This window comes from Plectropomus leopardus, chromosome 10, assembly GCF_008729295.1.
Source record: "Plectropomus leopardus isolate mb chromosome 10, YSFRI_Pleo_2.0, whole genome shotgun sequence".
NCBI lineage: Eukaryota > Metazoa > Chordata > Actinopteri > Perciformes > Serranidae > Plectropomus > Plectropomus leopardus.
This window is the reverse complement of record NC_056472.1, coordinates 15,279,669-15,291,985: the sequence shown is the minus strand read 5'-3', so window position 1 is coordinate 15,291,985 and position 12,317 is coordinate 15,279,669. Positions and strand designations below refer to the sequence as shown.

The 12,317-nt window shown below is 40.3% G+C and overlaps 1 protein-coding gene across 2 annotated transcripts in view; it reads right to left on the bottom strand.

Moving 5' to 3' along the window:
* Positions 1-1,437: 1,437 nt before the first annotated feature.
* si:ch211-45c16.2 (mitogen-activated protein kinase kinase kinase 13) overlaps positions 1,438-12,317 on the bottom strand; it is a 40,157-nt gene continuing 29,277 nt past the window's right edge. For both annotated transcript variants that reach the window (XM_042494642.1, XM_042494643.1), the window contains 10 exons: positions 10,337-10,495; positions 10,080-10,238; positions 9,766-9,874; positions 9,206-9,315; positions 8,455-8,571; positions 7,647-7,790; positions 6,176-6,923; positions 6,000-6,070; positions 5,515-5,806; positions 1,438-4,617 (listed from right to left, as the gene is read on the bottom strand). In XM_042494642.1, coding sequence (XP_042350576.1) covers positions 4,516-4,617; positions 5,515-5,806; positions 6,000-6,070; positions 6,176-6,923; positions 7,647-7,790; positions 8,455-8,571; positions 9,206-9,315; positions 9,766-9,874; positions 10,080-10,238; positions 10,337-10,495 — 2,011 coding nt within the window. In that variant the 3' untranslated portion in view covers positions 1,438-4,515. The remainder of the gene's footprint in view (positions 4,618-5,514; positions 5,807-5,999; positions 6,071-6,175; positions 6,924-7,646; positions 7,791-8,454; positions 8,572-9,205; positions 9,316-9,765; positions 9,875-10,079; positions 10,239-10,336; positions 10,496-12,317) is intronic.

The following is a 12,317-nucleotide window of genomic DNA, read 5'->3' as shown; positions in this document are numbered from 1 at the left end:
GCTCCATCTGCAGCGTTTCTTACGACATTAACCCCGCCTGCTCAACCAGCCCCGAAGTTTACGCAATAATAAAACTCAACAGCAGCACGTAAAACACGAACAAATTTCGACAGGTTTTTATTGCGCTAATAATCACGCTCAAGGAAACACCGCCAACATTTAGTCACAGAGTAATATTCATTATTTTATATCACTGCCATAACTGCAATATTTGGCGCAATATTTCAATCACAGCAATCCTCTGTGCAATAATTCAAAAGTGCAATATTCTTCCAACTCTTGAATGTGGGCTATATTCTATATATTTTTAGTGTTATTCTTACTTACATATATTTGACTTACATACTGAGCATATAATGCATACTTTATAAAAAAATATTTAAACATTTACTATTATTGTATTTCTATTTTTGTTTCTATTTTTCTATTTTTTTGTGCTGGCACCACAATTTCCTTGCGGGGATCAATAAAATATTTCCCATTCTGCTTCTGATGTAGAACTGTGGAGCAAGAGCTAACGATGAAAATATGAATCCATTGGTTTATGTTCGTCTCCCTTGGCAGCATAACATTATGTGTAATGCTGGGCCCTTGGATACAGATATGCAGAAACATTAATCATTAATGATTAATAATGCATTGATGATGCTGTTGTCATTAATCCATCTGTGTTATTAGGCCAGTGTAATGTCAAATAATATTTTGTGCCAGTACACAAAGTAAAGAAATGTGTGTATAGGATATATTAACAATAAAATAGATTATATTAAGTATGCCACAGTATTCACTGCCCCTGATAGGGTAAAAAATAACCTGAGGGCCCTTGATTAAGGCTTTAATTTTTAATATAAACTACTTCAGTATATCTTACATTAAAATCTATACCAGTTTGCCTAATGCACACTCAAACTGATGAAAACTAAATACTGTGACTAAGTCAAAACCTGTATCAAGTCAAAAACTTCATATCAGGGCTATAGCAACTGGTCATGGCCACAGTGTTTTATCTGGGAATTTGAGTATTTTTTCAATCTAAGGAGGTATTTGTGCATACAATTGCAAGTCATACATAATGTTTTTTAAGTCTACTTTTGGTGTTCTTTAGAATCAGCATCTTAACATGTGACTGGTGTTATAAAATTCACAGAAAGTATAACTGAACGTTCAAACAAATAATGAAAGTGTAACATAATATATTTTGTCAAAACATGAGGTTGTGCTGCATCAGTACTTGTACAATCCTGGTTATGATTAATGTTGTATAAAATCTTTGGACTACAGCATCTATGCACATATAACATGCATGAAAGTAACATCTCAAACTTAATAAATCTATTCATTACAATCAACTATTTAGACTAGCAAGCATCTATTGTGTCACATAAGAGACAGACCACAGTGTATTGGGTACAGTACATCAGCATTTATTCCATGCAGTTGTTTGCTCTGATTTTATTCTCCCAGATACCCATTGCACTGTACACTGGATAATACAGGAAACTGAAAGGATTGGTTGATCGTAATGCCATTCAACAGGAAAGGGAGTTGGAAATGAGAGTAACAAAGAAACAGATGTTTGATACATGGGGTGAGGCAACATGATGTCTACCGTTAGAAACAATTTCACAGAAATTCAGATGTAAGTAACTTTGATTTAAAAACAAGAGGAGGGGATCTCTGCAGAAGTACAGAAATCGGCATCACGCATGCTTTCACGCCTATCTCATTTACCCTGCTGTGACAGTGCACCGACTGGCTTTTGGCTGTAGTAGAAGTGATTCCTTTTAGCTTATGTCGAGATAAGAAAGCTTCAGGAACGCCTGATGTTGCTTATTACTGATGCTAAATCAATACTTGATGATCTAAATGATGAATGGTCCCCCGCAGGGTCAAAAAGACAAAAATGATGCCTATGATATGACAATGCTTTTGTTCTGCCACACAAATACTGTCCTCTTTCCACACCAATTCATTGTGCTTCCTTTAAATAATACTTTAGGAGAAATCATAGGTCATGAAATTTCTAAAGCTGCCTGAAATTAAAAAGAACACCTTACCAGTCATTCATAATAAATTAACTCAATAATCATGTAGGCCAGCTACAAAGGAACAAAAAAAAATCAAAATTAAATTAAAACTTAACAACAATCATACTTCACAGGATATATGCCAGAAAGACAATGTTATTAACAGCTTGATCGGATCACCCAGTCATTACAATACACTAAGTTATTTCACACCAACGTAAACATAGAGAAGAAGGAGGCTCGAGGAAAGGCAGCAGCTGCTTTCGGTACCTTCCCAAAGCTTTCAAGCAAAAGGTAACTGATCCATCAGTACAGTTTTAGATTCACCTTGTGCTACTCTTGACTCACACCCTCCTGCAGTGTTCAATACTGATGTAATACAGATGAAGGATTTCCTGCTCATTTTCAACCCCTCGGGCTGGTCATCAGCGACACAAGTGCTCTGTCAGAGCTGTGCGATACGTCGGAGAAAGAGAAAAAGAGAGAGAGACAGAGAGGGGGGACAATAACAGATTACATTTACAGATGTTTATATACAGGAGTAACTAACACTGAGATGAGGTTGTTGAAAACCAAGAGCAGCTTAATTGCTCCGTGGTCTCGTCTCTGGCTTATTCCTAACTTAGAATCTCAGCCGTCTGCGCACACTTGAGCTGACGTCTTGACATCATTATCTTTAAATTCAACCCTTATTTTTCTCAACCGCAGAATCATTAAGGTGGACAACAAACACTCTAATGGGGATAAAAAATAAAAAATAAAGCTCTCACAGGTGCAGTATCCCCTTTCAAAGACAACAAGTCAAAAATTGTAATATTGCTATTGATTCTTGGATGGTCACAGGAAACATCAGATAAATTGTGTAGAAAAAACAGGAATGGAGCTTTTACTTAACACATGGAAAAATATTGTAACTGTCGCCATCTAGTGGCTCTAAATATATTGCTCCTACTCTCAAATCAGCAACATAAAACCTGAGCACCCCCCCCCCCACCCCATGAAAGGCCCGTTCATAAAAATGGGACAATTTAAAAAATATAGCATCTATAATAGGAAGCAGTTTGACACTTACTGCTCTTTTCTCTAGCCACCAGTCACTGTAGTGTCTAGCCAGCTAGACGCCCTGCATCCTGAGCACCTCTTTCTCACCTGAGCCTCAACCGACATTATTGCTGTTTTATTCACCACAGCACAGAAAACAATTATTTTTGGACATTGCATGTCAGACAGTAGAAATTACCCTGCTGGAAAGTTGTAAATGGGAGATGCTGCACCTTCAAGAAATAGGATACTGCACCTGGATTGCAACTAAAATGCTCTACATAAAATTAATGTCTGTTGCAACAATAAAGGGTTGGACATCAAGGCTATCTGTAAGACCTTTGTTTTTTTTAATATATGGTCCATATTATGTGCCACTCAAAGATTCCTACATACAACAATTGGTCCAGTCCAGTTCCTCACAGTCCTTGAACAATCCTGAGATGAGACTTGAAACTGTAATGTCAAATGGAGAGGAAAGGGCTTTGTGTTCACGCACACACACTGATAACTCCCCATGGTCATGACATCTGATTGATGATGACAATGACGTTGTCTTGGAGAAGGACGAGCTGGGTTACAGAGGAAGTTTGTTTTGTTTATCTTTTCCTTGACTCTCAGCCGACTCTTCTTCTCTGCAAGCTTGTCCACTTCATGCAGTCTTACGGCAGCGTTTTTTTGCGAGCTGCACAGGCATGCTTGGACAATTCAGCGAGAATCCTGATGACTGACTTAGACACACGTGGTGGTTTCTAGGGAAAGAGGGAGTCCAGTTGCGAGGCAGGTTGTTCATGCTGGTGTTTGCACTGTTTTCATGAGCCCCAGGCAGGGAGCTGGGGCTCTGCACTGTAAACTCACGAAAAAGCAGGTTGCTCTTCAGTAAGAGTGGGTCCTTGTTGGTTGGGAATTTCCTTCTAAAACAGTAAGACGCTGAGAGCAATGACAGGCTTGTAGTGACACTCCTTGTCTACGTCAGTCACCTGAGACCGACGATCGCAGTGATGTAACTCCGCACTGCTCACCTCTGATACGTCAACACATCCTCCTTCTCGTCATCATCATCATCACAACACACACTTTGCCCATGCTCAGTTTCAAAATGTCAGTTTTTTTTCGTCTCTGTTCAGAGAATTTACAGATGTCCTGAATTTTCCTTCAAAACTCAGACAAAAATAAATTATGAATGTTATACTATCTACTGTACATTATCATTCAAAAGGGAATCCCTGCCATGGGTTGCCTGGATGCTGTGCTAGACATGAGGGGAATGGGGAGGTTTATGAAGGGAAGGTTTGTTCGGGGTGGGAGGTTCTGGGAGAGATTGCATGGGGCTTTGCTATAAGGAGCTTTGTTTACAATGTCGTCCTCTTATTGCTGTATTTTCTGCAGGGCAGAGCGGGACATGATGGCCTCCAGGCAAAAACAGAACCGAGCCCCGGGGCGGGTTTCACCACGAGGAAGGAGCCCCGACTTTGTTGTTCCTAATGGTGGCATCGGAGCACTCTGCCTCTGATGAATCACAGTCTGAGTCCCCAAACTGCAGTGGATTCTGGGAGAAAAATGACAAAGAAGATTCAGTGTTAGGCATCTGCAACTTTTGATCTGTCAAACAGGTAAAAAAAAAGAGCTTTCGCAGGGGGATTTTTTTATGTCAGGATAGTTTTAAACAAAACATACATGTATATGTTTTAGTAAATTATATAGCACTACTATCATCTGTCTTGTTTTTCTGTCACGCCAACTGAAAACATTTCTAGCCCCAAAAAAGACATGACAGTGATATTGCATAACCAAACCTGACGATCTTGACCTAAAAAAAAAAGGAAGATTTCAAAAGGGTTGGAGGAGGAGAAGGGAAACGCCAACGGGGAGGAAACACTACAAGTCCATCCAGGATTTTGCAGGCTTTGTGATTGCTGTGGCATAAAATGGTGATTTCTCAGTAGATTTAAAAAAAACTGTGATGCATGCTGCAAGATTTTTAGGCATTTTTTAAAATGACAATGCAGGAGCATGTAAAGGTTGCAAAAAAATAGTTATGATGCTTCTGTTTCTGGCACTGTACAGCAAGTACAAGCCCTAGACTGACAGAGTGCATGGAGACATTCAAGCTAACCTGAGAGAAAATATAATTGCTTTTAGTTTTACAACATATGGCAGTGGTGCACTTCAGCCTGTAGCTGACATGAGTATTACAACATCAAACACACCAAACTTTTTATGTCACCCATTTTACAAATGAAAAAAAAGTAACTTAGAAAAAAGAACCTGGCAAAACTTTTTTCCTTGAGTTTTACAGTTAAAAAAAAAATAAAAAAGCTACTTTACAAAATTATCCTGGCAAAACCTTTGTTTTACCTATACTTGGAAAATGGATCACCAGAGTTTGTTTCCTCACTTGCCTGTCAGGGCTCCTGCATTGACCACACACACCCACAGTACTGACCTCGTAGCTGTGTTCGTCGGAGCACAGTTTCCCCAGCGAGATCTGGGTCTTCACCCTGCGGACAGCGCACTCCTTGTCAGAAAGGCCGTCTGACTGGGTGGAGATATCGATGGGGATGTCCGGCGTGTGTGACAGTAGCTCATCCAAGTGTTCCTCCTGACTGGCGCTCAGCCTCTCCAGGGGTCCACTGTGGGAGTGGTCGCTGGTGTTTCCCTCCTCTCCGTCAGACACTGACAAGTTCTCTGAGCTGAAGGTGGAGTACGACTGGAAGCTGCTCATACAGCGATGAGGTCTGTGACGGAGCACAGGAAAGATAAAAAATACTGTTTTTGTACAGTTGTTACCTTTCAGACTGCTTCATACAAACTATGATGATTATTCTGGTGATGATGCGGTGAGTGGTCTGTAATTTTCTTCTGCTGCACCACATGATGTAACTGTAACGCAGTGATGGTGAACGTGGCAAACGACCAGCTGTATTTTACCTCTGTCTCCTTGGAAACTCCACTTCACTGTCCACCTCCCCTTCCTCCTCCTCAGATGACTCATCGCCACCCTGTAAAAAAAGCAATTGCAGCTGTTAAGCCATCATCTTTCACAGTTTCCTCCACACAAACACACACCACAGACCCCCTGATGTGATGCCACCGGCTTTGCTCACCTTCCTGAGAGGTCTGAGAGTGCGGGGCAGAGCGGTGAGCAGAGTGTGAGTGCGTTGGGACACGTCTTGTTCCTGTGGCTCAGCCTTCTTTGTGGCCTCTCCGTCTGAGGCAGGATCTTTGCTGGGGGCCCCTAAAGAGGATGGGGTGCTCTCCTGGGTGTTGAGCAGGGAGTAATGGGGTAACTCTGGGTGGTTTGATGCCGGCGGCGTCTCCTGACAGTGTAAGCAGCCGGGGAACGGGTGAGCCTGGCAGCAGGGACACAAAGAACCAGCACCTGGAACAGGATTGGAGCTGGTGGATGAAGTCCGCTGTCGTGTGTCTGCATCCACAGCTGTGGATATGAGGTCAGGGCTAGAGCCAGAAACACGCCGTTGCAGGTGGTCTGTCTGAGGGCTACGGAGGGCAGCGGCGGGGCCAAAGTAGCGCAGGTTGTTGGCACAGTTGACAACGGCCTCCTCGCGGCCCTTCAAGGGAAGGAAGGGCCCCTCTGGAGGTGGGTGATGGTGGTGGTGATGGAGGAATGGCTGCTCCTGGAGAGACTGGGCGTCTTCTGGTGCCCCAGCAAGAGGCTTCAACACCCCGGGGAACTCGCTGTGGCTTCCTTTACTGTTGGCCCGGCGGTGACGAGGCTTGCTTCGGTAGCGGGCTTTGCCAGGAGGCGTGGAGATCTTCGGGCTTGCTGATAGAGGTGAGGGCGAGGGGAGAGGGTCGAGGCTGGGGATGCCATCAGAACGAAGCAAGTCTGGCCTGAAAGACATGCATTCGCCAACATTTACATAATGTATCTGAAGCAAAGTTGAATCTGATAGTTAGACTAAAACTGAAGTGTAACTGATGTGACAGAAGTGTCTTCGTCGCTATCAGCGGTTGTCTGTTATGAAGGTTGTCCTCTACCGGATGGCACTGTGGGATATTTATTCACAGTTTGCATAATGTAATATTTTGCTGAAAATAGTATGCAATTCATGTAATCGTGGTTTTAGATGAAGGTTTCAAATATACTAAAAAAAAGTCTCACATACTATTCTAGTGTACTGAACAGGTTGTCAGTATAGAATTTCGAATGCAGCAGTACACCATTGCCTTTTGTCTTTTTTTTTTGGTAAATCTCTTTAAATTGAGACAACCAAACACATATCCATCAAACACTTTATCTTCTTATATACATTTTTCTTTCTTAAACATGACGGATAACTTTACGTTAAATACTGATAAACAGAAAATAAACTGAAAGGACTGACTTTTAGATATTTGATATTGGTCCCTGTTTACTTTATGTCAGCCACTGAATTAACAAAAATTGCAACAGGAAATACAAAGGGACCCATTTAGTTGTCAAGTTTGAGAAAACTGATTTACTGAAAACTGCCCCCTATTTAATGGTTACATTTTTATACTAATCCCATTTAGATGATTCTGAAAATGTGACTGTCTTTTACAAATAGCTGTTGAATTTGTTCCAGTTCAAACCTTTTAGCAGGCGGCATCCCGGGTTTGTGGGACATGCTTCCTTTCTTCTTGATGAGCTTCTCTACAGCGTTGGACCTGACAATGGGTCTGACCAGATGGCGCTTATAGGTCCCAGGATATTTCTTCTCCACTGCCTGCTCTCTCCTTTAGGGGTGGCAGAATAAGTTTGGAGTTATCAGATGGTGAACAGCATTTAAATTTAGTTCATAGAGTTAAACTTTGATTACTACAAATTCTAAAAGAAATTAAGTAAGGTGTACAAATTTATATAAATGCGTCTGAAACTAATGCAGATTATCTTCCTTTAAATTTGACGTCTTTAGTAATTTGGTTTTCCATTTTAATTTCTTTTTTTGCTGTGTGGGGGTAGAAAACACACGAGACAACATATGCTGGCATTATTCAGAAGAAATCCTACAAGGTGAAAAACAAGCTCAAGGAATCAGTAACAATGAGGAAAAAGTCTTTTTTACTTGAGACATTCTTGAGCAAAAACAAGTCAATGCCTCAGAAGCTTAGGCGGATATGTGAAAAAAGTCTGCTAATTGTTTGCAATGTGACTCAAAAATGCTCTATTGTTCTCGTGACTACAAACTGACTCAAAACAATGACTTTTTTTAAACTAGTTGAATATGCAGTCAGTTGTTTTGACAGGCCATTGTAATAATTTCATTACAGGAAATGCCTTTAATGAAAAGGAAATTGTAGTATACACCCAAGTATAAGGAAAGGAAATATAATAAGGAAAGGAGCAGGACATCAGTAAAGCAAGCCGCTGTCTACTGTGAGAAAGGATTTATTTACATACTTCATTAGTTCCTTCTCTCGGACCTCCAGCTGCAGCATGATGGCACTGAGCTCCATGTAGAGGTTGTTGGCTCTTTCCAGCTTCCTCTCATAGTGCTCCCGAATGTCCAGTGCATGCCTAAGAGTGTTTTAGGAAATGCAGACAAATATTCATTTCCGACAACATTCTTCTTTAAGAAATAAATCTGTGCAAAAGTAATTAAATTACTGTTGAAATACACAAGTAATGCAGTTCTTTAATCTGGAAAAAACTAGACACATTAAACAGCGATCAACACTCAATTTTTTTTTACAGTGTGTGGATGATATGTTGTTATCACCAATTTCAGGGGATAACTGATGCACCAACTTTATGTAGACTCAACAGAAACACATTCAAACCTTGTCCAAACTGACAGAATAGCTTTGATACATTATCACTAACTCATCATCATCATCAATCAATGACTCTAAGAGTTTTTTTGTTTGTTTTTGTTTTGTATCTATGTTTTTTTTTCCCATTTTCTTTGGATGTATGCTAATGCTATCCATCTTTATTTCTTCTAAAATATGTCAAAAATAGTAACAGACAAAACTTCACCCTTTGTCTCTATGTTTGTAACATTCTTATAATTCTATGAATGCACGAATACAACTTTAAAAATACAGCACTAATTCTGAATTCAGGAGGAGCTATGGATTGAAACGTATTCACTAGTGCTTAGTTTCTTTTAAGCGGTCACATCTCCTTCTGACTCTCCTTTCTTACACACCTGAGTTCATCCCGCCTGCGTCGGATCAGTTCCTCATCCAGCCTGTGGATACAGGTGCCTTCACTTTTGATTTTCTCAAAATGTTTCTTCACCTCTTCCCTCCATTCTGCCTGTGATATGGATGGACAGAGTCAAAAAGATGACATCTGCTCTCAGACAACACGGGTAGCACACAACACTGCAGTCTGATGCTTTTGTATGAGGACTGGCTGGGCATTTACCTATGCTAATTCGGATCAACTGACATGCAATTTAATTTTAGGACAATGACATTATGATTATAGGAACACAGATGAACAATTCTGCAGCTTAACAGCACATCATGAATCTGACGTAGACATTTCTTAAGAATAAATTTAAGAAAAAACATAGGAAGACATTAGTACATGAGGTCCAATATAAGCTAGGACATTTCAATACTGTCTAAGGCTTATGTACCACATTTATTGTCAGTGCACAGTCAAGAAATCAAAACTTAAGAAACTTAAGAAATCAAGTGTACAGAACCCTGTGACTTAAACAAAGCGAATGTTTTTGTGTTTTGCAGTTTTAGCGCCAACCTGAGACTTGAAGTAGGTCTCCTGAGGAGCTCCGAGGACGTCAGCAGAGGCAATGTCGAGGTGGAGGAGAATCTGCCGAAACGAAGGCCTATTCCTGGGCTTTCCTTGCCTGGAATCAGCAAATAACAGAGAGACGAGAGGAAAGATGAAAATAGCAAGAATCTATTTTTAGGCAATTCTGTGCTATGTGTATTTAACATTTCTCTTGATGTTTTTATCTCATAAACATGGCACAAATCCTTTTTTTATAGCAATATTCTAATATATGTGCTGGACAACGATGTTATTAAACATAATATATGATCCACACTCACCAGGTTTGTTTCATGAGGATTTTAAAGCCATCTGGGCAGGTGGACGGGACAGGAAGGTGAAGACTGTTGCTGCCGACACCCCAAATGATGGCCGAGGAGTCCACGTCTTTGTAGGGAATCTCCCCTGTCAGAAGTTCCCACAACACAACTCCAAATGACCTATAACACACAAGCAAAGAGAGTCAGCTCTCCTTACAGCAACATCAACACATGACTTCTTTACTTTTTATTCTAAAAATGTTTGTCATAGTACTCACCAGATGTCTACTTTTTCAGACACAGGTTCATTTCTTATCACTTCTGGGGCCATCCAGGCCACCGTACCCGCAAATGACATCTTTGTACTTTTGTCACTGAGCTCTTTAGAGGTTCCAAAGTCTGAGATTTTTACAGTGTCGTTGTGGGTGACCAAAACACTAAAAACAGACAAAAACAGCAAACACAGAGAAGTGTTAGCAAAGTCAAACCGTTTGACTAAAAGGACCACAACAAACAATCTAACCTACACCAACTGTACAGTAATTACAAAACCCCCTGTTTATCCTTTCATATTAAAACTAAGCAGTGTCAGACTGACATTAATCAAGGTCAGATGACCTGGGTTAAACCACTCAGACCAATGCCATTTTTATCCTGTGACATTTCCACTGGATTTAAAACCACTGGAAACTAAAACCCATAACAGACTTCTTACTGTGGCTGTCTCTCCGATAATCCTTTTCAAAATAATACTGCTGGTTTATGACACACTTGTTTCTGACATTTCTGACCTTCTGCTACAGTATGATCCGTCCAGACTGAACAGGTCATCTGGGACAGGTCTACTTTGTATCCCCAGAGTCAAAACTAAACATAGGGAGCAAGCAGCGTTTCTTTTTTATACACAGCGTAGCTGAAACAAACTCCCAGAAAACTGCAGGTCTGCTAAAACTCTCAGTACTTTTCAATTAAGGCTGAAGACTTTTGTGTTTGCTGCTGCCTTTTATTAAATCAAATATTTATTCATTTCTTACACTACAATGCAACTTTTATTCATGCATGTCATACCAGTCTGAGTCTTGTTTTTATTTTCTATTGTCTAGCTCTTTAACAGTGTTTCTAAATATATTTAAATGTCCTTTTATAATGTGTTTCTTTTGCATTTTTCCTTAATGCTTGTGATGTTTTGTGCAAAACCATTTGAATTGCCTTATTGCCAAAATGTGCTATATAAATAAACTTGCCTTGACTAACTATGTAATTTAGGGGCCTTATGTACATAACAGCAAGCATCTAAAATGTGTTAGAAATTAGTGTAAATACAAATTTTTGGATTTATTCTTTTGTAAACTTTCCTGATATTGGGTTTGAGTCTGGTTGTGCTTAGATCTTCACTGGTGGATAAAGATGACAGCGTGTCACTCTTTTATTTTCCAACTGTGGTAGACTTGCAGAAACAGTAGGCCACGTTTTTGGTAAGCTGTGGTCTAGTTGCCCACAAAAACTCCTGCATGTGCAGAATTCATTATCCCCCAAAACCAATTCAATAATCCTGCCCAGAAAGCCAGTATGGCTTTTTGCAAATTGGCTACATCTTGCAGCAGGAGCGGTTCCCTCTCTCACTGCACTTCACTTTCTCCCTCTCTAGACAGCACATGTCTCTGATGTACCGACCATGGAGATTTGATAGCATACGTTGCTAACAGTACATAAAGTTAAGCTATATGTTACAAGCAACTGAGTATAATTAGATAATACTAAAGGTTATCTAACTTTTGAATGTTGCTAACATTTATCCCCGGTGATCTGTAGCACATGTCAGTGTAATGCTACTGTGATCAGTCAAAGTGTGATCTGCCTACACAGTCTTGAGAAATGGTCTAAACAGTAAAATTACCTGTTTTTTAATTAAGGTTTCTAGTAGTTATGAATATTTATTTTCACTCAGATTTTTGTTGCTGCTTAATGAGACTCTGAACTTTAATATCATATATGCATTTTTACTTTCTGAAGCCAATTCTCCAGTGGCTTTAGAGGGTTTTGATTTTCTTTGTGCTGCATTTCAATCTTCGAGCCTAAACGGCTGTTGCAGAAGCACATTTCTGCATCTGAAACACCCCATTAGCTGAATGAGGCTGACCTTTCCAGCACATTCAGTCCGCCATCATTCTGCTGACTAATACAGTGTTTGGCAGTGCTGCAGCATGATGATATTGATTAGAGAAACAGGGCTACAGTGTGCAGAGGAGGAGCAGGATG